General features: G+C 42.8%; 1 protein-coding gene across 1 annotated transcript in view; it reads left to right on the forward strand.

Annotated features, from left to right (window-relative positions):
• DNAAF8 (dynein axonemal assembly factor 8) overlaps positions 1-26,249 on the forward strand; it is a gene marked incomplete at its 3' end in the record, with an annotated part of 94,415 nt that overhangs the window by 42,316 nt on the left and 25,850 nt on the right. The window contains 11 exon segments of the mRNA XM_080618949.1: positions 4,695-4,811; positions 7,468-7,612; positions 9,788-10,082; positions 11,608-11,714; positions 14,272-14,426; positions 15,630-15,774; positions 18,441-18,563; positions 20,018-20,212; positions 21,512-21,838; positions 23,659-23,721; positions 25,309-25,362. Coding sequence (XP_080475075.1) covers positions 4,695-4,811; positions 7,468-7,612; positions 9,788-10,082; positions 11,608-11,714; positions 14,272-14,426; positions 15,630-15,774; positions 18,441-18,563; positions 20,018-20,212; positions 21,512-21,838; positions 23,659-23,721; positions 25,309-25,362 — 1,726 coding nt within the window.

Consider the following 26,249-nt stretch of genomic DNA (forward strand, 5'->3'; position numbering starts at 1 on the left):
TGCATGTCTCAGTTTGTAATGGCTGGTAGTATTCTGTGGTTCAGTGCCTCATGGTGTTAACAATGATGCAGCTTCGATTTGGGGTTATTGCTGTATGTGTTCTTTCTTTCTCCTTTCCTGCTGCATGAGAAGCAGCAGTCTGGCAGCTTTAAGCAGTACCTAAGCTGAGTCATGTAATGTTCTGTGGGTGAAGAGCTCAGACTGAGCTACCTGGAGTGCAGCACATCTTGGCCAGCTGTTAGACCTGATCCACATGATGCTGTACACTCCTAGATTTAGTGTATGGCTTACGGCTGTGCTTTCCTCCTCCAAAGCTTCTGCAGAGCTTGAAAGACTTGATTGTTGTGCAGCTGAAACGGGCATTAAGGAGGGATAAAGCACCCAGCACAGCACCTCCACATCTGCTTCCCCAAAGCAGGCCCAGCACAAGGAGCAGGTGCCAGCCATAGGTCTAGCAGCTTGATGGTTTGAAATTCAGGCTGAAGCTGTAAAACAGGAGGTGAAAAGGACAAGTTCATCCTGCCCTTTGCTTTGCAAACCTGGCTTATGTCTTGTCTTTATCTGAGTTGATGCTCAGCAGCAGGTTTCATGTGTCTGACACCCTGAGTCTGCCATGCAGCCCGATGAAGTTGTATCAACAGCTTTGGCAAGAACACGTCATCTGGCTGATGATTCCACATGGACATGACTTGCCTTTGGGCAGGACGTTTGTCCTGGGGCCTCATCTATATGCTTTTATAGACATGAATCCATAACTGCAGCCCCAAAATAGCTGTGTGGCTGTATCTTCATGAGGAGTGTTCAAGGCCAGGGTGGACGGGGCTTGGAGCAGCCTGGTCTCTGCCCATGGCACAGGTTGGAACTGGATGAGCTTTAAGGTCCCTTCCAACCCAAACCAGTCTGGGATTCTGTGAATACAATGCTAATGAACTGGGATTCATGACAGCAGGCAGCTGAGAGTTTGAGAATAATGCTGCCTAACTCAGGGGCACATGTCAGTGAATCACATCAGACATGAGCCTTGCCTGTTTGTTAGCATCAAGGGTTTTGCTAGAGTGACAATAGTGCTTCCTCTGCTGCCACTCATGTGGTCAGTGGAGCTGAAAGGGAGAAGTTATATAGGTGCAGAATGTACAATCTGTCCCTGGAGATAGTGAAGGATACAGCATCTTTCTCCAAGGGATTTGAGTTTGGTCCCATAGTGATAATGCCCAAGCATTGGGAAGTACTTTTCATGTGAGGAGATGAGGTCGTGGAGTACACAGAAATCCTTCCTGCAGTTCCTGTTTCCCTGCTGTGGCTGGGAAGCCATCTAGAAGACTCACTGCAGCTTAAAAGACTCTTAGATCATCTGACAGCAAAAGCAATTTCTTTGTTGCTGGAAATGAGAAGGGAATACACTGTAAGCAAGAAGAAGAGATCACGGACTGGGTTGTGTTGCTGTATAACAGTTAAATATTCATGGGTTTGCTGCAGACAGCTCCAGCCTTCTCTAAAATGTGCTTATTCTTGTTTCTGCTCAGTATTTTACAGTACATTTTTGTTCTGCTTTGAGTTTCCTTCCCATAACTGTCTGGCTTCATCTTGGTAATATTATCTGAAACAAAGCTCTGGGTTTCTTTTTGAAAGTATGGTGCACGTTCAATCCTGCTATGGCACAGACTGGTATTTTCCTGTGTCTTAAGGTAGTAGAAATCAGGATTTATCTCCCAAACAAGTACAAAAAAGGATAGTTGACAAAAAAGAGTAACTACAAATGGGAGGTTATGGACATGCACTCCCTTCTTGCTGTTTCTGGTCATGGCAATGTGGATGGAGAGGATGATGTTGGTACTGTAAGAAGCCCTCCTTTCTGACAGTGGAGGTGAGGGAGATAGTAATGGAAATCATAGAATCATAGAATAGTTAGGGTTGAAAAGGACCTTAGGATCATCTACTTCCAACCCCCCTGCCATGGGCAGGGACACTTGAATGATTCTGGGTTTAAAGTCTGACACAGCATAAATCAAAGTACCCCTGGGGCTCCTGTGGTTGCCTATAGGGGACCTTTCCTCCTTGGTTTAGTGCCTTTGCCATCAGACAAGAGATTTGGTGCTCTGAGTCTGCAGAGTCTTCCTTTCAGCTAGGTATCAAAGGCTGGACTGCCTCTAAGTCACTCTGCAGCGTGTGAGGAGGGAGTCTCTGAGAGACAGATCAGCATTCAGAGGTGATGTATCAGCCAGCCTGGGAGAGGCTTCCTGAACTGCTATGTTTGCAGAGAAGCTTTACAGCTGATTTTGGAGTCATAAGAGAGGAAGCAGCTCTGAGGTGAAACCAATACAATTCTCACACCTATACGCTCTCGTTGTGAAACAGTAAAAGTAGCACCAAAGTATTGTAAAGATAGTGTCAAAATCACCCAAATTATTTTAACATAAGGAGGGGTCCCACAGCTGCCTGTGGAGGGTTGCTCTGCATTAGATGTCAAATAGGGCTCATCTAAATATTTTATCAACTGACTTGAGATGCAATTCCCTCCTACATGAATGGGCAAAGTTGCTTTCTTCCACTTTTCCTTGTGCACTGTGTAGGAAGGCAGTATGGGGAGTTCTCCACTGGCACATTTTAGCTGGAGTGGACAAAGCAGAGGCTGTCATACTGCAGCCATCTATGACTGCTTTCTTACTTGTGACAAGAAGGATTTTCTAGGAGAAATAAGACTTTCCAAGCTTCATTTCCTGTTACTTCTTGAAATCACATCCAGGTTGGCTGCTGGAAAACAGAGTCTGACAGATCACAAACCTTGATTCCTAGCAGTGGCCAGATCCTTGCTCCAGTGGGAAGAGAGGCTGACCACATGGCAGCATACCTGGGATTACCACTGATCCACAGCCTATACCATGGCTCTTCCTGAAGGTTAGCTTTTTACCTTGGATTTCCCAGTGTGCATCCTCTGTGTCCTAGTTGGAGCTGGAGCATTATAATGAAGGTTCCCATGAAAATGTAGGCTGGAGTCTGTTTGACTATGTATGTCCCTTCCCTTTTCCTTCTTCTGAAAAGCTCAGAGACTTGAGGTTTGGTGAAGAAGCAGCTTGAATCAGCAGGACACTGGGGTCTTGCTGCATTCCTATTTTGTAGGGCTTGTTTGTGCTCATCACTGTGTTTTGCCAGTGTTGCATGCAGGAGCTGGCAGCAAACATTGGAGACAGTGAAGAACTGATTCTTTAAATCAGTGATTTCTTATTTTTCCTCTGATGATATTTTCCAAGTGTAATATCATGGTGGAGGCTGGTGAATTAATCACAGGACAAAATGGACAGATCCACTGAGAGATGTCAAAGCTCTTGGTTTGGTGTAGTCATGTTGACTGAAACTGGGTGAAAAGCAAGATTGCCTGTTCTGCTTTTAGGCAAACATCTGGTGAAGCACAGGAAATAGAGGAAGGAGGAAACACAAAAAGTTACTGAAGCAGAAAGGCTGATGTCAGAGAGGGTTTAGTATTATTAAAATTAATTTCATTTTCTGGATGTTGTTTTTAAACATTTGTAGGATGTTATGAAGTGCCTATCATCTGCTGAGCAGTGGAAGAAGGGAATATTTTGCATTATTATGCAATTGAACAGCATTATAACCCTCATAATCCAGAATGGACTCTTCATCAGGCAGTTAGTCCAGTTTCTATCCATAATACAAGTCCTGATGAGGCCATGTTGAAATGGAGTTCCTTTTTTTCCTTTTTAGAAAGGTCTGTCCCCATGAGATGAGGGCAGATTAATGACTGCTGGGAATCAAAGTAGAGTCTTTAATATAGTGAAGCTACTCTGAGATGCACCACCTGAACTTATGTCTCCAAAGTGAACTTTTTAAATTTATTTCGGTCTTGGAATGAATCCTGCTCACTGTGAACTCTAGCTAAATGCATCTGTACTTCTGGAATGTTCAATATTGGCATAGCTGTGAACATCACTTCTTCCCATACCAGAACTTGAGGGACGTGACTTCTCAAAGCCACGTTTGTTCCCGAACTGTGCCCATACTTACTGAGCATGCAGTCACAACCAGTTCTCATGAGTAACACATCCTTAAACTGGCACTTGTATGAATTGCTTGCTTGGCTGTGCAGAAAATGGGTGAGAAACAAAATAAGGTGCTGAAACTGGGAAATACTACACTTCCATAAAGCTGTGACCTAAATGCGGGAGTCTTTTTGCCTATCCACGAGTATGTGGCAAAATAAGACTTACAGATATGTGTCACTTGTGGTGACATGAGCACAAGAGAAATGTCCTATTTTGGTGCAGGCAAACTCTTTCCCTTCCATTTCATTAGCTAATTAGAGCATTCCTTTAACAAAGCCCTTTTCTGATGGATGCTCAATGCAGTCTTGGAGAATCAAGGTCTGCTCAGCCTGATTCTGCAGTGCCTTTTGCATGTGACTCCTGTTCAATGTGCTCTGCACATTGGCGAGTCACTGGGTTGGATCCTGGGAATGTTCGGGGTCTCCAGAAATAGTTCCAGATTCACATTTTTGGTATATTATTTAATTGGAGCTAAAGGTATGGTTGTAAGAAAGCAAATGATAGATTAACAATGATAGACTAACGAGCTTAATCCATTAATGTCCTTTCTAGCCATAAAATACTATCTTTTCTCCTAGCCCTATTTTAGGAGATCAAGACAACATACAGGTAAGAGATGTCCTTTGTGCATTTCAGGCAGTGGAAAAGGTGTTTGCAGTGCCAAATGGATTTTACTGGCAAACAGTTGAAACTGATGACAAATACTTCCCCAATAGCAGCAACATCGAGGCTTGCAGAGATACAGACACCAAGGTAAAAGAAAAACCAACCCAAACCACTCCTTTCTGACTTATGGGAAGACTTATGTGGGAAGATGAGAGATGATTAAGTGGCCTGGAATATTTTAATCTTGAGGTTTGGTACAAATACTGATCTTGAAGTATTTCTCACTCAGACCTAAATATATCAGATGAGTATTTTGTGTCATCAGTATTGATGTGCTGATTGCTCTGAGCCGCAGAAGATTAAACTATGAAATGAGGAGGTTGAAGAAATTGCTACCAGCTAGGGTGCAAATCAGTAACAGGAGACAGAATATTGATAGCCTAAACCCACTTGACTGTAAGCCAATATATAATACAACTTATCTAAAACTTGTGCTCAGAAATGTTCAAAAAAACTAATTCTGAAGCTTCTGGTACCACCTGACCTACAGTAACTGTGTGTGTTGTATGAACAAGTAGGATGCAGTTCTACTTGGTTTACCACAGAGGAAGAGAAGGTTAGGATAACTTGGGTCATATTTAGGAGTACATACCAAAATACACTGGACCTCCAACCACAATAACTTGTTAACTGTAGTAACTTACCTTTCTTAGCTCTTGTGCAATACCAAACAGCATGTTTGATCTGACAGAGTTCAGTTTCCTGTTAGTGTTGATTCAGGGAGATGCAGATACACGAAGTTCCCTCTCAACACTTAGCAGTTCAAGCCTGAGCCATTGCTGAGATGTACCAGGCTTGCTCCTGGAAGGTGCTGGAGGTCCACAATTAGGAGCTGAGGATACCTTATGCACAGTTGGAAAATGCCTTATGTCTTTGTTACAGTTCCTCAGTGTGCCTCAGGAGTGCTGGAGTGGGTCTGTACAGGCCTCTCGCCGCAAGGGCAGGGTGGTCTGTAAGGGAAGGCTAGCTGGGAGCAGAGAGGATGCAGTCCCATAGTATCTAAGCAAGAAAAGCAGAGCAGGTCCAGCAGCAGTAACCAGGCTCAGCCAAAGAGTCCACAGTGACAAGGTCAAACCAGAAAGCCTGTGGGTTAGGGTAACAGCCAGAATTAGTGAGCTGTGACATAAGAAGGATGTGGAGCTGTTGGAGCAAGTCCAGCAGAGGCCATGGAGATGCTGCAAGGGCTGGAGTAGCTCTGCTCTGGAGCTAGGCTGAGAGAGCTGGGCTTGTTCAGCCTGGAGAAGAGAAGACTCCGGGGAGACCTTAGAGCAGCTTCCAGCGCCTACAGGGGCTACAAGAAAGCTGAAGAGTGGCTTTGGACAAGGGCCTGTAGGGACAGGAGGAATGGCTTTAACCTGACAGAGGGGAGACTGAGATGAAGTCTTAGGCAGAAGTTCTTCCCTGTGAGGGTGGTAAGCTGCTGGTACAGGTTGTCCAGAGAAGCTGTGGCTGCCCCATCCTTGGCAGTGTTCAAGGCCAGGTTGGACAGGGCTTGGAGCAACCTGGTCTAATGGAAGGTGTCCCTGCCTGTGGCAGTGGGTTGGAACTGGATGAGCTTTAAGGTCCCTTCCAACTCAAACCAGCCTGTGATCCTATGAGACTCGGTCAAGGCGTACCTGCAGCAAAGCTCAACAGAGGGCAAAGGCAAGTGCCTGGTGCCAAAGCAGAGGCAGCAGGGCTGGTGCTGAGGCTGTGCAGTGCTGGAGAGCTGCATTAGCAGAGCTGGCCCTGAGCCCGGGCAGCTGAGCCCCAGGGACTCAGAGCAGCCACAGAAAATTTTTTCCTTGCTGGCTGCTGAATATTGGGTTAATAGCAGGAGAGCCTGAGCTAGACAAACATGAAGAAATAGAGCTTTTATTCCTAATTAGACCACTTTTTTATGATTTGAGTAAATTTATATCTTCATTTATCATGATTGTATAAGCCTCATAACGTGTTTATGGGGGAGTAGCATTTCATTTGAAGTGTCCAATAGTGATGAATTCGTTTGGCATTCACTGCAGCCATAAAGCTTGCTGCTGGGGAGAGCGTTGAGTTGTCTTCTCTCCAGGAGGACCATGCACATGTTTGAGGCCATTCCAATCACACTTGTCTGATCTACAGCTGGACGATTTATTACCCATAGCACCACACAACTTCCTGTCATAAGGAGCTTGCTTCTTGAAAGAATATTTCTTCTGATGAAAAAGTAATAATAATTTGCTTCCTTTTGGGTATAGACATTCAGTCTGTTTTGGTGTATGTTTTCCTACAGACCAGGATAGGCTGAATTGCATTGGTCTGGTAAAGAAGATTTCAAAATGTAAATGTGGTACGGAACCGGTGATGTGTCTGCCTTTTAATTTTGTATTTTTTAATGTTGGTTTTGACATTTTTATCTAGGTATAAAGAAACAACCAGTTGGTCTATTATTATTTAACCATCTTTCTGTATTACGTGAAGTTTGACAGCAGGAAGGCTGCGCTTCAGGCTCTGCCCCAGAGAACTTGCAGGTTTTTACTAGTAGGTTTATGTGACAAAAGGCACAGTCATATCCACAGAAATAGTTAATCATAAGTATCATAACTATCTGTAATTCGATCTGAAGCTGGATTGCGTGTGAACATAAAAGAAAGCCTCTTTGTCGCTTTTACAATGGGGGTAAAGCATGGGAACTAAAGGTGAGCAGTAAAGATACAGCTGTGTGGTTGTTTTGGGCTTGGAAGCATTTAATTCACTTTTCCAATGTGCTCTTGCTGTTCAGGTTGCCATGGTGCTGTTGTTTGAAGGGCTCTTCCAAAGTCCCCCAGCTACCCATCACATGTTGCAGCTGGTACTCAGTGAGGGTCTGAATACCTGTGGACTCCACCTGCTCTATCTTCAGCAGGATGTGCTGCTCTCCTGCTCAGGTGAGGCCTGGTTTTCCTTCAGAGGTCCCATCATGTGCTGATACTGAGGTGGAGGCAAAGATCTGTGAATGTACAAAGGTGGAGTGATGTGATGCTGTGGACATGGGGGAGAGGGTATCAGATTTACAAGAATGTTGCTTTATCAGTTCCCATCTCTTTCCCAAAAGAAATGATAGAAGATTCTGGGCTGATTCTTTCCTTCTGTTCCCTGTATTGAATATCCAGGAGTTGAATTTTTAACTCTTGATACATTTTTGTGTCTCAAACAACTTCAGTTGTTTGAAAGATCAGCTTGCAGTGATCTTTCCCAGATTGCAGTGCCCTGAGCTCCAGGATTACTTGTGTGAGTTAAATATACTAAATTAGTTCCCAGTGACTTTCCTGACTGTTCTAGCTGCAGAAAATCCAGCCTTTCCTTCCACAATTTCCCACATCCTGTTGTCCATGGGACTTAAGAAGCATGGCAAAAGTACTGATCTAGCTGTCCTGTAATTGCATTGGCTGACAAGCCATCACCAAAATACCATATTTGCGAAGAGAAGCCGGGCTGAGATGGGAGACCAGCAAGATAAGGTAAACAGAAATTATATTGGTCTCTGAACTCAAATCACTGAGTCTTTAACATTAGACTCCAGTGTTTTCACATACTGTCATGCACCACTCAGGTCTTTATTGTTTTTCCATTTCTAAAACAGAGTTAATGATATCTTTCTTAAAGCATGTCCAGAATATTATTAGTTGCTAATGCAATATAACTGTAGAGCAACAGATGTTACATTAGCTGCTAAGTATAGAGATTGCCCGTGTTCTAGCGTGGCTTGTACTTCCTTTTAAGCTAACAAGTTCTCCTGGCAGGTTTGTATGTGACACCATCACAAATACAGGCAAACTATTTCTCCTGGGGAAAGGTATAGGCAGGCTGAGAGAAATGGGCTTCCTTTTCCTCAGGCAGGTGGTGAGTGAAGACCAGCTTAATCAGAGAAAAACTCTCTTGTCTCCCTACTCCCTTTTTACATTTGAAAACAAGAGGATCAGACTGCCTTAGAAATAGGCTTGCAGTTGGGGTTGGCTCAGTGCTGTGTAATACATTCATACTGTTAGCTGGAGAAATTGAGGACTCCAGAAATGAGTAAGAAAACCATAAAATCAGCAGTCATTAGGAGATGACAGGCAGCAGATCTGCTTCAATGCTCTGTACCATGCACCATTATTTAGGAACATTTTGTATGAAGAGACAATTCATTTGAACTGAGAACTGCTTATGTGAGTTTGTAGATTACATCTGCATCCTTAGCTTGAAAACTTTAAAATTATTATTTTAAATATATACAGCCAGTTTCTCTGTTATCTACCTACTCTGGAGATTTATGTTCTGGCTTCTGATTCTTATGCAACAAATGAGGTAATTGAAAATGTTTTTAATCCCTCAGGGGAAAAAAAAGACACACCTGGCATCTTTTTCTGACATCTGCAGTAAGAACTGAAGAGGAGCCAAATTTGCTCTGTTTCTGGGGTTACTTACTGAGCCCCAACTATGCTGACAGTAGACATAGAGAAAGGCTTGCCTGAGACATAAGAAAGAGTTGTTACAGGAAATAAAGGAAGCCTCAGCACAAGTCCTGGCAGGGGAATAAAGGAGCCCAATCAAATATTTGCCTGGATATGTCATCTGACATCATAGTACAAAATCTGTATTGGAGGCAGAAGGAGATAATCTAGAAAAGAAGTCTGCAGATTTCCAGTTTGTGATCCCCTTCCCAGTTTTCTCATATCTGATGAACATCACAGAAAACATCTCTCTTTGGAGGCTTGTGTTCTTGTTCTTTCTTCCCTTCAATCCTCCAGCATTCCTCATGGTGGAATATACCTCCTGTACAAGAAGTTAGTGCTGACTTCTAGGGTATCAGCTACTCCATAGTAAATAACCTGCACATTCCTTGGCACGGCAAATCTGAGGCAACCAGCTCTTCTTTCTTTAACAGACTACCTTGAATAATCTCAGGTTTACTGTTGTGTAAAAACATCCAGCTGGTTGCCAGCTTGTCACCCACAGGACAGGTAGCTAGTAGGTTGAAGTCCAGTTATGACAGATCTGAAAAGAGCACTTGAGTGGAATGAACAGCCTCGGGATGGGTTGTTCCGTGTTGTAGTCACATATATGTCTGTCTTTCACAGGAAAGCTGCCTTCTTCTTGTACTTCAAAGACAGGCAAGGTACCACCAGTGGTGGCATTGGGTGTGAGAGGGTCTGAAGCGTGCAGCACCTCACAGGCCCCACGGCTGGCCAGCATGACGGACTGCAGCTTCATCAGTGCCATCTACTGCAGAAGCCCAGAGGATCCTCTCGTCCACCTGCCCCTCCTGAACAGCTATGCACAAAGTGAGCTCTGCCTCTGGTTTGGAGGGAGGGCTGCTGCATCAGCACTGCATGCCGGTATCCTGCATCCAGATTCCCAGTGCGACAGATCAAGGTGATGGCCCTGCACAGTTTTGAATCATGGTGGTTTCCATTGGCAAAGTGTGACATGGAGGCCAGGCAGGCACCCAGCTAGCCATACTCTGTCTTTACCAGCCTTCTGCTAAAGGTCTCAGTGAACAAAAGTGCAGGGTGGGAGCAATCTTCCTACTTTTATAGTTCCAAACCAGTTACAACTCTGTGCAGACGTCCTTCTCTCACAGGACAGTCTGCTCTGCAGCACCTAATACGTGTGTCAAGGTGTCAGATGTGAGGCTCTTGCAGTTGCTCCCCACTACTTGTTTACTGGTAGCTAGGCATGTAATTAATACCCTTGCAGCATCTGCTCTTGTACCTGCTGTCCCATATCCAGCTGATCAGACTGATTTTAAACCTCCTCCAGCTGTGCCTGGTGCCGGGGAAGGGCTGCAGGGTGTTAAAGATCCCTTTTCATCCTGGATACTGGATGCCATGTGGCACACTGGGTCAGTGGCAACAAGCTAGAGGTGGGGGAATCCACAGCCCATTGATGCTCTCTGCAGAGTGGCAAAGTGCATCCATGTAGAATTAACTTGATGCTCATGGAGGGATTGTGTGTCAGAGTTCAGTTCTGCTGGGCCATGAACTCTCATCATTTTTACCTTAAAGATTTGAAAAAAATAAATTTGGCAAAGTTTCATTTTCTTTATTTATTTGTTCATTTTCCTCAGGGGTGGTTTTTTCATCTTACAAAGATGATGAATTCTGCTCGTCTGGTATAACTTAGCCAGTCCAGAGCACCACTACATTCTAAATAATGCACTTGTCTTTCTCCTAATGCTGGTGATTCAGTCCATGGGGAGACAAGGTACAAACTGCAACTCAGATTGCAGTTTTCAGATTATACTTGCAAATGCCATGGTCTCCTGGAATTGAAAAAGCAGGATGTATTCCTGCCAGCTCAGTGGTGTCAGAGGATGAGGCAGGCAGCTTTGCCTGAGCAGCCTGTGCTTCCCAGACCCAGCCAAACAGTTTCACACACTGCAGTCTGAGTTGTTAGCTTCTGGCTTTCAGAACCACACCTTATGTTCACCGTGCTGTGATTTGTGCTTTCGGGTATGCAAGGATGTTGTGGAGGTTTCAATGGCACAAGCATCTCTGCCAGACTTGGTTGTGTGTGTTGTCCAACAGCAACCTTTAAAACTGGCTGAACTTGGGCTAAAGAACCAAAAGTGAGTAGCAACTATGATGTATCTGTGGGTAGGAAAAGTTCTGGTGATGCGGCTTGACACATTGCTCAGTTCCCAGATTTCTTTGCCAAGCTGGCTGCTCTGCATTAGCTATCTTTAACTGAACACAGAGAGCCCGGGGGGGAGTAATAGAAAAAGATGTTTAGTCAGAGTGATCTTGAGGCAGGTCATGTTATGATCAAGGGATTGAAATGGCTTTTCCAGTAAAGTAGTTTTACCAAAGAAGCTTCTGTGGCCCTGGGTTTGTTGCAGAAAGTAGGTTTGAGTCAGAACCTGTTGTAACAGCTTTTAATATTTATTGCTTTTCCTTAGCTCACGTAGCCGTTTGTCAACTACGGCAGAAGCAGAAGAAGAACAGGTTGATCTCCAGGGCATGGTGCTGTCTCAACCTCCAGCAGTGCTTGTCTCAAGTACCAAAGGTCAGTGTTAGGGAATGAATTGTGAGGTGTTATGGTTCTTCTCTGACAATATTACCTTACTTCAGTGGACCTGTGTCAGGACATTCTGCCTCACTGGATTGCTCAGTGCTGTAACCTGGCCAATTCTAGAGGTGGGAATGAATTTCTAGTGAAACACTGCTGCCTAAAATGAAGTGACAGAGGAGCATTATCACCTCATTCTCCTTGTGGGAGGAGCTGCTGGAGTCCTGTAGGCTGCTTAGCTTTCACTGAAGGGTAAAAAAAGAAAAAACAAGACAACACCCCACAGGAAATCTCTGCACATAGGGACCTGCTCTGCAAAGAAACAGTCATGTGAAAGAATTATCAGTGCCCTTAAACTGCATGTTTATCTGATTAGAGATCACCTACCTCTACTGGTTGAAGAGTTGTTGTTGAGGGGATGAAATGGTTAAGACTTCATTTAGGGCAAGACTGACCACACAATCACAAAGAAAAGTACTTCACAGGGCTAATATTAACTGGCTATCACTTGATCCTGCCCAAATCCCCCTTGTCTCTTTCTTATAATGGTGTATAACTCAGGTAGCCTGGCAGACAGCCATCGGCTTTTTGTTATTTGGGATTGGTATCGATGGCAGCTGGTTCCTGCTGATGGAATGAGTCACAATCTCTGCCTCCCCTTCCTTTTATGGCCATTAATGATTCACATTTGATGTGGGCTGCTGAGTTACACCACACCACGTTCCATCTGTATTTGGACTCAGGAAGTCACTTTCAAGCTTTGCTCCTCAGATAACTCTATCGTGACTCTTGGAAGAGAAGCTGAAAATGTGGTCTGGGAGCAGACACCCTTGGGTGTTTAAAGGAAAGGAAACTCACTGACTCCTTCCCTCAGGTTTCCAGCAGCTTGTCTTTGAGACAGGAAGATAAACCCATGCGGAACATTCAGAACAAATATACTGCAGCTTCCACGAAGTATATCTGCCCCTCCTAAGTAATCAAACTTTTACCAACCCTAGCGCGTGTTCTTGTTCACAGAATCCCAGACTGGTTTGGGTTGGAAGGGACCTTAAAGCTCATCCAGTTCCAACCCCCTGCCACGGGCAGGGACACCTTCCACTAGACCAGACTGTTCAAAACTGATTTGGAATATGTGTATTACATAAAAGATGCTTGGGTTTTAAAGGTGTTATCAACTACAGAGGAAATAAAATCTTACCACCTGCAACTCTGAATTTTGTCAGTTCATATATAATTAATGTGGCACTAATGTCAGTCTGGCTCAAAGCCAGCAGAATTAAAGCCATAAACCTAAACAGACATTTTAGGCAAAGTACCCTGCCTGTCCCATCCTTGGTAATAAACATAAGCTTTCCCTGCTTTGTTGCCATGGCTTTGAACTACCAGGTCAGATTCCTAGGGGTACAGATATCCCTATATAAAGCCCATAACCAAAAGAAACATTCACTGCTGATAGTCCTGCCCCCAAATCACAAGTGTAATTGGGACACAGAGACTAAAATACTCCAACCTCATTATATCATTTGATTAGAGCTAAAAAGAAATAATGGGACAGTGTAGAGAAAACACATGTAGAAGTGATACTGAGGATTTCTCTTCAGAGCTCACTCTTGGCAGGCTGTGGAGATCTGAATGTACATTGGGTACAGAATGAAAAGCTATATTAGGACTAGGGCAGTGTAGTAATGAAGGTGGTGTTAAAAGCAGACACTCATGATAAGATCAGAACAAAGTGAAGACCTCAGATCAGAGGCTTCAAGGAAAAGTCTTGAGCTTGTCCTGTAGTACCTAAATGGGGCTTAGACACTGCTCAGGAGGTCTTGTAGGCTCTTTCCCCTAAGTTGGCTCATAGCATCTGTTGTCACCAAAGGCAGTGAGTTTGGGATTCAACTTGGAAAACAGGAGCTTAAAAACCCAAGGTTCAAACCCTATGTAAACTCCATTTGCTTCTATGACCTTATTTACTGGGATGAGGGATAGAAGGAGAGAATGAGCAGCCAGACCTAGTGGATGAGAACTGGGTAGGAGAGAGAAAGCTGGTACCATTATCATAATAACCAAGGACAGGAGCACAGGAGGTACCAAACCAAAGAGTGAGGTGAGGTTATGATCACAGACTGGTCCAAAGATTCAGGAGCTTGTGCTGCAAGGCAAGCTCTGGGGAAAGGTTTAAGACAAGAGTAAAGAAGGAACAAGAGGAAACAGAAAGGTAACAGCTCAAACAGCTTGGCAAGGACTGATATGAACTAAGAGCACAGATACCCCAAAGGTAGGTGAGTAGCTATTAGATAGCTAGATGGACCTGATGAGATGCACTGTCTAGGGTAGATGATTCATAAAGATATTATTGATGATGCCATAAGCTTTGCCATTCTAGGTTGGCATCTGACAGCAGTCATTATGAGCTGGATAGAGCAAATAAACTAGAAAATACAGTGTCACTATTTGGGATGTGGATCAAGTTGGAACTAGCCACTGTCAGAGTTGTCTCACAGTGATACCATAGCTTCTGTAAAAATAATATGCTGCTTTTCTTACCGTCTTTTTGATCTAGGGGATGTAATTTTGATGGTGTCACCTGTGATATCTCCTTGTGCATATGGTAATGTGATTTCAGTCTGTACTCATCGGGGGTTTGTCCTGCAAGGAGTCAGACAGCTGCAGCTTTCACCTGAGCAAGGTGCTGTGCTGAGCATGACACGAAGTCAGGTACTGTAATGAACGCACAGCTCAGCTGCGTAATTTGTATCATTTTTCTTTAGTAGGAAAATCCCACCAGGCCTCAGCCTCTCACTGAGAACAGAAGTGTAAATTCATAATTGGGCCTCCTCCTCCTACATGTTTGCCTACTCCAAGTGGCAGACATGAATTTTACCACTGACCTCAAAATAAGCAAGAGCATACAGTAGCCCCATAAACCAAAACAACAGTTTCAGATCTGCAAAGGTGTGTATTCAGGAGAATAGTCTTTGTCTGACAGATTCATGTTTGATTGTGTGCTTCACAGTCCCTGTGGGACTGCTTATGGCCTTTCAGCATGAAGTCTCCTGGTTTAATGCATTCCAGATGGATTGCAAAAAGAGCTTTCTTATTGTCAAAAATAATGACTTTTCTTCTTTTTCTCTGAAGCTCTAACCTGATGGTAGATTTGAGTTAGAGTGCAGTTGGCATTTTGACAAGTCAGCTGAAGGAAACGACAATAATCATAGATACAAGATTTCAGTCAAGCTTAACATATGCAAGAAGTCCAGATCTGCACTTCTTAACATGATAAATCACCCAGGAATCCTGTGACACTTTCTCTTACCGAGGAGTGGACCCCTTACTCTAAATTGCCATGCTTAGAGTCATTTGCCATGTCAATCAGGAGATGCATCATTTTGCAAACTAAATGGAGTACAACTCCTCTCTTCTCTAGTTGTTCTGTGATCAAGCCTGAGGAATAATGCTTTGTGTGCCCATAATATTTTGTGGAATAAACATGACTTATCTACAGAATACTACAGCACAAATAGCCAAACATTTTGAGTATGCTCCTAAATGGCCATTCAAGAGAATAACAACAGAAACTATTGCTTCAGTGTGCTGTCTGGAGCTAAATGTTTCTGAAAAATGATCCCTTTGTTTGGGATTCAAGATCATTTTTGCATGAGTGACAGGATGGCATCACATATCAGCTGAGTTATAGGTGTTGTGGTTTTGGTCTAGCCCAGTTGCAGGGCAGAACATTTTTATGTTAAGCCTCTTCCCTGAGGTTTAAATTAAGTTTGTCTCCTGAATAGATGACACATGAACACCTGGTTATTGGAAGTTACTATGGTTCAGCTGGTGTATTTTGTTGTAACTTTTTGCTTGAGCCCTATAATAATTATACCTGGAATTAGTAGTTTAATGTGGCCCTCATTATTTCAGGTTGCTGTATTTTGCCCTAGCAAGACTTCAAGTTCTCCTGACAGTTCTGCAAGAGGAGAGTTCTCTGCTGAAACACACATGCACTGTCTTGTTTTGCTGCTGAGGAAGGAGAATGCTTGTCATCACATTCCTGCACTGGTGAAAGGTAATATCTCCACTGCTCAACAACCTGGGAAAAGGAGGGTTGCATTTCAGTGCATGTGAGCTAAACATTAGCAGACTAACCATGGCTGTTGCATTGCAGGGAATATTTATTGAGAATAGCAGGGCCTGGTAGTTTTACTGTATGTACCTCCAGACCAAGGTGTAACTCAGTCAATGCTACATATCCAACAGAGCAGATTGATATATGCCAGGTGTTTGATCTTTAGCACTGGAGTCCTCTTGAACACAAAGTAATTCATATTGGAAGAGACCTTAGAAGTTCTCTCATCCAGTGTCCTGCTCAATCCAGCATCAGCAATAAATTTGGATCAGGATGCTCAGGGCTTTTTTCAGTCAGGTCTTGAAATTCTGCAAGGACAGAGATTCCCCCATCTCTCTGGGCCTCTGTTCCAATGCTTGACCATCCTTATTGAATGTTTTTCCTTTATATTGACTTGAAACCTCTTCTGTTTGAATTGGTGAGCTTTGTCTCTTGGCTTCCTGCCTACTGAGGCTCCTTAGTGGGCCTGGTTTCATCACCTCAATAAACTCCTCTTGGGGATTCTTACTGCACAGAGAGGTAGGGTAGCAAAATATAGGTATGTGAGGATAGCATCTGATGCTGCCAACCTCAGCCCTGGGTTCTGTGTATTTGTCACTTCCAAGGATCTGAACTGTAACTCTGAACTGAACAGTAAAGACTGCCAAAAACTAGAAAAATTGCTGCCCCAAATCATCTTACTTGAATCAGACTCTGTTCTGAGACTCTGGTTCAGGAAAAGGCTCTTAAGGATAAGCTGTCATTATTCTCAAGCAGGGAAGATCACAGGCAACAGGGATGATCAGTAGGGAACAAAGAACCCTGCTCTGCCTGCTTCTTCCTGCTCTGGCAGCAGGCACTTTGCCTGCAGCAGGATTGTTCGTTCCTGCATGCCCCCTTCAGACACCACCGCTGAGAGCAGAGGGTCACTGTTGCTGACCCCTCCATTAACGCCACTTCAAATAGCACATGATGGAGACATTCAGACACTGCTCAATTGCTTCCTTTAATCTATCCACAAGAGAAAAGAACATTCAGAAGTGTGTATAAAAATGACAGTTCAAAAAGGCCTCTGCTTTTTCTGCTAAGTCTAATCACAGAATGTTCTGAAAGCAGACTAATCACAGCACTGTGTCACCTGCTGCCTGTAGACCCAAGGAAAGTTGCTCATTAAAGTAGTACAGTTTCTGGTGCTGTTCTCAGAGTGCCACAGATGATGTTTACAGTGTTTACATGTTTTGCACAGGGAAATTTCCACTAGAAATATATAGGTGGGCACTGGAGCAAAAGATATTCTGGAAAGGTAAACATTGTCCCTTACTGTAGAGAGCCATTTCTTACGGAAAGCTGACATTCTTGCCACACAAGCTTTGGTTTGGTCTCTGGGAAGTGTAGAATAGCACTAAATTTGAGTAGGGTAAATACCACACTAAGAAGTTTTGCATTTGTAATCAGTACCCCTGAAGAGCACTTACCCCTTCAAGGTCTTGACTGCTCTTCAATTGTCAAAGTAAGAAAAAATTCAAATCCTTGCTGAATCATTGCAAACCATTCCTGAAATAGAGCAAAGGTAAGTGTCCTTGATATTGGACCTCTGTCTTGAGGATCAAACACCATAAATTTTTGTCCAAGCTTTACCTTTTGCCACACATTGAGTAAACAGCAGGCAATGCTGCTGCTGTGGTTTGGTTACTCATGACACCTGAATTTTGAAAAGCAGATATGTGATTGCCAGTGGTACAGGCTCAAATTCACGGTCAGAGCTACGTTTGACATCCAGGGTTTGTGATCAGCCTCTAGCACTGATAATCCATTCCTCATGCTACACTACAGTAGATTTTTGACAGGCTTGTATGGTAGAAAGCAATAAAATGTATACAAAGTAATTTAAAAAATAACAAGGCTTTGAAACTGTGGTCTGAAATATTATTACAGAAGGCTGAACTAATTGTAGAAGTGAACTGTATGCTGGTGCCTTAATGCACTGCCTGTGCATAGCCAGACCTTTTAGAGGGAGAACAGGAACTGGGAGATTGCTGTTTTCTAGCTCTTAGTGTCACCCTAGCGACGCCTCTCAGGCCACATGGTTCTGGGAGGGATGCAGGATACTGGCCTTGCACTTTGAGGGCCTGCACTTGAGCACTGGGTTCAAGGTTTGTGAATTCTCTTACTTGTGGCACCACCTTATTTAAGAGACTTCTTATAAGTCAAGAGCAGTATAGCATCTTTGATGCATTTATTCCATGTTTTGATTCACAGCAGCAGGTAGAAGGTAATAGAAATGACTGGGATGCTGGTCACAAAGCAGAGGTATTTCCAGAGAAAGCTGTGTCCAAGCCTTCGTTTTCAACAGCTGTTGCCCTGCTTTAACTGAACATGATCTTGGGGAGAGAGGATGATTAAGGTGCATTTCATATTTCTTAAGTAAGCTCAGCATGACCCTCATTAACATCTCTGTAATGGAACTGTGATCAGATGAATCCAAACATTTGATAATGTCACTGAAATCCGGAAAATAAGCTCAGTGAAATACTGATTTAATTTTGTATCAATAAGGAGAGTGTTTTCATGTCAGACTACATCACAGAACTCGGTATTCCTCATATTTTGTTCTGTTCTGTATGTAGGACTGATGGATGAACTGGCAAAGCAAAGCCATGTGCAGAGCAGCCAGGCTCCCACTGCCCAACCCAACCCCTCTATGTGGTTTCATGTGGCTCCTTACACCGGGACCTTGCTGCAGGCACTGGGTAGGTCAAAGCTATGGGAAGTGCATTGTTCTGGGTTTTGCAAGGTCTGGCAACCTTATTAGGAGATTTTTCTGAATTAGGAATTCATTAGGAATATGCTTGTCTATAATAACTCATTTAGTGTTCTGCTGTCTGTCAGTCATACTAACTGTCATTAGATGTCTTCTATTGCTGGGTAATGATGGAAGAATCAATAGAAAAATGAAATGGAAATACCTTTGTAAAGTAAATTAAAAAGCATGTGGAAAAATAAATTATTCAAATGTGACATTATTACAACCAGTTAAGCCTTAAGCCATAATTAAAAAGCTAACAACCAATCAATTTGTATTTATTGCCGTAGTCTCAAGTGAAGTCAAACTACTGAACTGTGATTGACTGGCGGTTAAGAGTGTTAAACTAGAATTTGCTGCAGTGATAACTGTCGGCAGCTGTAGTTCTTCTGGAGATGCAGGGAAAGCACTTTTTCATTTCGCTTAGATGTTCTTAATTTCAGTTTCTGTAGTTTAATTCACTTCAGGAACTCATTCATTCAAAGCTGAGAAACTGATAAGACTTGAAAAAAGCAAGTAAATATGTTTTCTGTTATAACTCTATGACTCAGACGGGTAGGAGAGTCTTAAACCTCCTAGTTCTAGACACTTACTTGGGAGTCATGGCAATCACATGTTTATTTCACTAACTACAGGATAGTGTTTTGTTATGTATTCAGTAGGTTAATATAGTTTTATTTAACTAGGTACATTATTCTAAACTTGGGATATCAGGATTTTTTAATGGAAGCATATTGCTTTCCAAAACAAAATTCCCACAAATCATAAGGAAAAATAATTATCAAATGCATGTCATTCACCATTTTGTAGCACCATGGAATGTTAATATGTAGGAATAACTAAGTAAATAACTGTTAATCTGTACAATTCCTTAATAATCATGTAGTGAAACAGTATAGAATCAAACAGGTTTCTGATGGGCTGGGGATTCTGCAAGCTACATTGTTCCCAATGGAAATGTGGACATCCACGTGCTATTGTACCAGTCCCCAATTTAGTCCTCCATTATATGCCATGTAATGTCCTAGAATACAAATGAAGTATCAATTTAATGTGAAGTCAGTCATTAATTATCAATCTGAAACTGATGCCTTCAATCATTTGAGTACAGATCTATCAACTCTGCTTAATGGTGTGAATAAGGATATCAAAATTACAATGGAATACATTTGCTTTATGTGGCAAAAAGGCCTTCCAGTTAAGGAGTGTGCCTAATCAGTGAGGGTTTGCTGTGATGCTGCTGCTCACGCATGATCCTTTTTCAGGCTGCACTGAGCTGCAGCATGAGGAGTGGTATCACGGTGAGGCACTGCCCCTTATTCAGTTGAGAATTAGTCAGTTACTTCACACTGAAAGTCTTGATATTTGTTTTCATTTTGTTCTGATGATCTCTGTGTGCAGGAGGAAGCCTCAGTGCAGTGCCAGAGCCCCATTACATTCCTCTGGATTTTTTCTGCAATCGAACCTATGCTTCTGATCCTGAAATGGAGCAAGTTGTCATGCTGACAGTGGTTGGAACAGATGCTGTGAAGAGTGCTGGAGAGCTCCTTCACCAGATCCTTCTTCCTGGGCCCAATAGTCAGTCTCAGAGCCCAGGTGATTTCCAGCTCTTGGGGAGGGCTGTAGAAGTTGGCCAGAAAAGTTCATCCTGTCTATCCTGTTTTTATCATAGCAGGAATATAGTGAAACATGTGGTGAAAGGGCCTGAGGAAGGAGGACAGGTTTCTTTGCTTACCTGCATAAAGAGCTGAAGAATTTATCATGGCTAGTTAGTTATGGGCAAAGCCACTTTCCATATTGCAAACAGCTCAGGTGGGCATAATGTTCTTCAGAGAGTGTCAAATTAATTGAAAGCTGTGCTTAGGCTTACGAAGCCTTTTATGTAACCCAGAGCACAGGCTCTTTTCCTGAGTACCAGGAGACAGAGCAGCTGTGTAATTGGGGCACAGCAATGCAAATTCAGGAGTCACAAACTCTATTTTGTCCACTGACATCCTTTGTGCTCAGCAGCAAAACACTTCCCTACTTCATGCTGTGTTTCCTCATGCACACAGGAGGAATAATGATGCTCTCCCCCCATTAAGTGCTCACGAAAGCATGAAGAGTGTGGGCAAGTGCTAAGCAGGATTATTGATTTAGATAAGTTCATGATACAGATAGCAACAAGGTGTAATAATACATGGAGTGTACTCATAAAGGGCAGGAGTCCAGCACCCTGTCTTATACTATGTGTATTGTACTCTCTTGAAACAATATTATGAAATAAGTTCTGCATCACTTACTCCATAGTATGTAAGCGAGGAGATTCTAGCTGGCAGAAACTTCCAGCAGCATGCATTCATGGATTGAGCCCCTAGATATCTTGCTACATGGGACGTAAGTCTACTTTACAAGCACAGAAACATTTAAGCTACTTTAGAGACAAGTAAGTGTTAAATTGTAGCTTATTACTATAATGAATATAGCTTAAAATGGAACATCATGAGAGGTGGTAAAGGATCTATGATTATGGATTATAGTGTGTCAAACCACATTGTTATCAGTGTTTTCTCAGTGTTACCAGTGTTTTCTCCATTTCAACTCTTCTCTGTTAGTTGTGTTCTCTAATTAAATCATGACACTTATGCTCCATGGCTCCCTGTTGATTTCCCAGATAGCTCATCTTTAGTTTCACTGTAATGTAATTTCCTATCATTTGTGTGTTGTGGATTTTCCATGTACATTTCTGTATCTGCATTACAGTACATTTTGCAACAGGGGGCAAAGCTTTGGAACTTGTCTAGTAAAAAAAAATCCATGTGAATTTAGAACATTTGTCTCCAAAAGAAAAAGAGCTTCTATGAAACACGTGCTATCAACTAAACAGATGCTAAACAGATTTCTCTTCACCTGCAGAAGAACCCGGTTTGGGATTTGAGCTCCTTGGTCTCAAATGGTTGTCCCACCTCACTCGATGTCAGGCCAAAGAAGTAACCCCTTTTGAAGTTGGAGATACTTTCTGGCAAAGCAGCCTTGATACACTAATGTCAAACCCAGTCCTTGTGTGTGCATTACGGCGGATCAATGCCTTCAGAGTTCTTGCAGATGCATTGGAGAGATTAACACAATGGAGGGAGAAGCTGAGCAAAAGTGGCGGTCTTCTACACGTAGTAATGGCCCTGACCCCAGAGGTGACATTCAGGCAAGCCATCCTGTTCTTCAAAGAGACAGAGTTTGTAACTGGTAAAACATGGTTTTACTGTTTATAATGTCCTTAGGTATAAGGTGTTCAGGAATTTATTGAACCTGGACAAAGGAATCCAGTGCTATGAGTTTTTCTCAGGCACAGAAAAGTGTAATAATTTGGGGTTAAATTCTGTGCTTGACTGAGTAATGATGAGGGATATGAAAACAGCAGGAGCTAGTTGAGGTCATCTACAAGTTAGCCTGTTAATTTCATGTGGGCATGGCCTGGTGCCCTCTCTAAAGATCTTGAGGTATTCCATAAATACTAAATTGATATTACAGTAGTTGGCAGGACCAGTAAATAATACTGTAGGTTTTGTCTCTGTATATAAGAGAAACTTAGAAACAGAGGCCAAGATCTATCCCAATTAAATGTGGCCACCTATTTGTGGTGCCTAACTTGCTGAGGCAAATACCCCAGGCTTGTTCTGCACTTGAGGAGCCAAAGGTACAACCACTCTGCAACAGCTAAAGAAAGCAGATTTCTTGAGAATTACTTTTCATCCCAGAAGAGAATGAACAGTTCATTCATGACAGAGGGGAGATTGAGATGAGCTCTTAGGCAGAAGCTCTTCCCTGTGATGGTGGTGAGGCACTGGCACAGGTTGCCCAGAGAAGTTTTGTCTGCCCCATCCCTGGCAGGGCTAAAGGCCAAGTTGAATGGGGCTTGGAGCAACCTGGTCTAGTAGAAGGTGTCCCTGTCTGTGGCAGGGGGTTGGAACTAGGTGATCTTAAGGCCCTTTCCAACCCAAACCATTCTATGATTCTATGAGGAAAGAAGACCGTTGTCAAAAGCTTCTCCGACTTCAGTGATATATGCTAGCATTGATCATTCAGCATAGTAAACTTGAGAGTTTCCTCACAAAATAAGAAATATAGAATCATGCCTGTAAGCTAAATTGATGCACAGACTATGGTGTTACTGATATTGGGTGCTTTGGAGCAGCAGAGTATGAGTTCTCACTGTTTTCTTCCAATGTGAAATATATTGGTATATCACCTCCATTCTTGGGGATGCCTGACTCCTCACACCTAAAGATAAACAGTTCTGAGCCTGACAATTCTTGATTATTCAGAAACAGAGAGAAATTAAGATTGTGGTAACACCATATATCAACTGAGCAGGAGTGACGCAGTTCCAGAAGTGCATTCATGCTTTGTAATTTATAGCTCTTCCCCTACCTTTCTGTGAGGAAGAAAGGTCCTTTGTTGTCAATAAACTTAGATACTCATGTCAAACACACAGTGCTTATGTAGTGCAGAGTAAAAAATTTGCTTTACTAAATAGAAAAAAGAAAATGTGATGGTGTCTGGGAAAAGACAGTGAATTATGTGGGTGTTTCATGTGAGACAGGAGAACAAGAAAAAGAGGCCTTCAGAAAAGAAGGCACCAGACATCCCAAATTAGTGTATAAAACTGTAAGAATTAATGCATTGCTGCCCTTCATTAAAGGTATCTTGAGACCAAAAGACAGAATAAGATGAAAGCACAACTGTGAGATCAGTTTATTGAGGAAGGTTTTAATCACACTGCCAGCCTTTCCCACCAAAGCCATTGTCAAGAGCAAAGGAGCATAGCTGAAGCATAACTCCAGCATCTTGCACTCTTACAAGGGCATTACATGTTTCCTCCTGGTTTTACTGGGGGATGAACAGTGAGGTGTTTGTGTGGGTAACAGCTCTGCAATATTTTGCAGCTGGTCAAATGTCTCCCATTTTCCCTCCTAAACAAAATCACCTTTGTCACTCCTCATGCCCCCAGACAGAGAAGGTCCCCATCTGTGAATCCATAACAATACATCTCCTTGCTTTTACAGATGCAGAACACCGCCCTGCTATGAAATACCTGCCACCACCTGGCAAGAAGGCCAGGGCTGAAGGTAAGACCAGAAGTTACGCACCAGTTGCCTCTTGGATAAACCCAAATAATTTTATACTCATAGCTTGAAGAAAACCATAACCCTGTGTCCTCTGTCAGAGTCATTAAAATGGGATTAGTAAACCTCTAGTTAGACATCAGAATCCCGGGCAATTAGGAAGCAAAGGACAGAGGGGTCCACTTGGTACTGGTGGAAGGTGGTAGTGTTGCCGGATCACCTTTCTTCTATGAAGTTCTCTGTGAGCTTGGATGTAGCCTATCTAGGGTTGGTGTGGAATGTAGGTTAGAAGAGCAACTAATGGCTTCTCTTTAGTAGCCCTTTTCAGATGCGGATCTCAAAAACTATGAGTTTCAGGATGTTTTACAGAGGGGTAATTGAAACCTAAAGAGGTGAAATGTGTTGACTACCATTCCCTAACAAGTGAGTGACAGAAATGGGAGCAGAATGCCATTTCCTTAGTCTCACACAAAGGACTCTGACATTTGAATTATAGTGCCACCCAAGTCACCACAGAATTCACAGGTCCTACAAGTTTTTCAATACTAAAGAAAAAAGATTGTTACTATGAGGATGTGAGCTAAAAAGTTAGAGGTAAGGACCCTGGAGCTGGCTCCACCTCTCTATGTACTCTTATTATTCTAGCAAAATAAATGACAGATGTGGAAAAAGGTCTCATTAAAAGGAAAGAACACTTTGCCTAGATACCTTCCAGATACATTGCCCTGGGAAACAGAAATACAGGGATTTCAGACAGTAATAAATACAAAGGAATGGTAATTTTGGTTTGACAAACAGATTTTAGTTTTATCTACTTTGCAGGTCACACTGCTTAAGTGTGTCAGTCCCTGGAAGGGAAGTCCTTTATCAGCCTGATGCAAGCTTCTCATTGTACCCCAGTCCTAGATAACATCTCAAATCACATGTGCCTTGAAATGCCTTTAAATTTTCCTCACCTCCCCAGGCCACTGCAGGTTTTACATTAGACTGAAGGAAATATTTTTTATATAGGCTTTTTTTGTAAGTTCTTCCTCACCAGGCTCCTTTTGTACTGCTCTGCTCTTATGAGGAACTGCTGAAGTGACATTTCTGGCTGCTGGGAAATGACGGTGAGGTTTTATCAGCAGAGCTGAGGAGAGGACTGAACCACAGTTTTGAGCTCAGTAGGTGTGTTATCAGAAGACAGAGCCTTTCTTTGCTTCAAAGAGCACAAGAGAGGACATTAAACAAAACACCTGAGCTTCTAGGACTTACACTGGAAACAAAGCAGCTTCTAACTTGACTGAGAAACCCTGGGAGCACACCATTAGCCGCTCTATGAAATGCAGAAAAGGTAACTTAAGAATCAACAGGATTTAGTACTTGCAGGCCTTTACAGCAAGGCTTGGACTTACTGCAGAAGTGGGAAGAACATCGCCCAGGGCATCCCAGTACATCCCAACAGCTGAAATCAAGCAATGAGTGACTCATGAGTATACTGCTTTACAATGTGTCATAGCTGCATTATGTAGAGATGATGGCTACATTCTCAAATTATTGTCCCAGCACATGCACAGCACTTACTCAAATTTTTCTGCTTTTCTCATTTAGTGGGAGAGAGACAGAGATGCCACACAGAATCCCTGTTCACCTACTTGCAAACAGGTGAGAGAAGAGCAAAGGGGAAAGCGTGGTTTGGGAAAGACTTTGTGGAGCTAACTTGTCTACCAGCCAAAAATAAGTGAAAAGCATTATACCAACTTCTTCCTCAGGCTTGAGTACAGGCAGGGATATACCCTCTCTTTTCTGAACATGCCAGGAAATCTGGTATTTGCTTCTCTTCAGTCTACGCTTATTTTAAGCCCCACACATATGTAGATTATTGCATATAAATAGCATATGGAATAGTATTTTTCACAGTTACACTATGAAATCAAAACCTATTTTTCGGGGGGGGAATTTTTTTTTGGGGGGGGGAATCATCAGCTGTGAGGAAGGGATCTAAAAACATAATGAAGCAGAAAAACATAAAAAACAGCAGGCAACTTGGGCAAAGCAGGAAAGGCCACTAAGCAGCCAGGACTGGAGATGAAAATCAGGCATGTCTCAGGGCTGCCAAAGAGGTATTTTCTCTTGCTGTTCTCACTTATAATCACTGAGGAGATAAAACCAAGATGACAAGGTGTTCCCTCTTGTTTTCAACGCTTGTCTTTGAGCAAACAAAGATGGCAAAGTGACACAAAACAAATCCCTCCTGAAGTGTCGGAAGTCAATAAATGCAGTGTGTAATGATTCACATACCACAGGAATAAGAATGTTTGCCCAGAAACATAGCAGATGGCAAGTAAAACATCTGGAGGACAATGAGGACCCATGTAACAGCACACAGCTGAGATTGCTGTTCAGTGTGCAAGCAGCTGAATGGATCTGAGTAGCTTGCCTTACTCCTGCACTTGCAGGCTGTTGCTATGGCATTTAAACCTTTCTGTTCAAGAATGATGTGAATAAAATGGCAGATCTCTAAGAGGAGGGCTCCCTGCATGATAAGGATT

This window comes from Psittacula echo (assembly GCF_963264785.1).
Source record: "Psittacula echo genome assembly, chromosome: 5".
Taxonomy (NCBI): Eukaryota; Metazoa; Chordata; class Aves; order Psittaciformes; family Psittacidae; genus Psittacula; species Psittacula echo.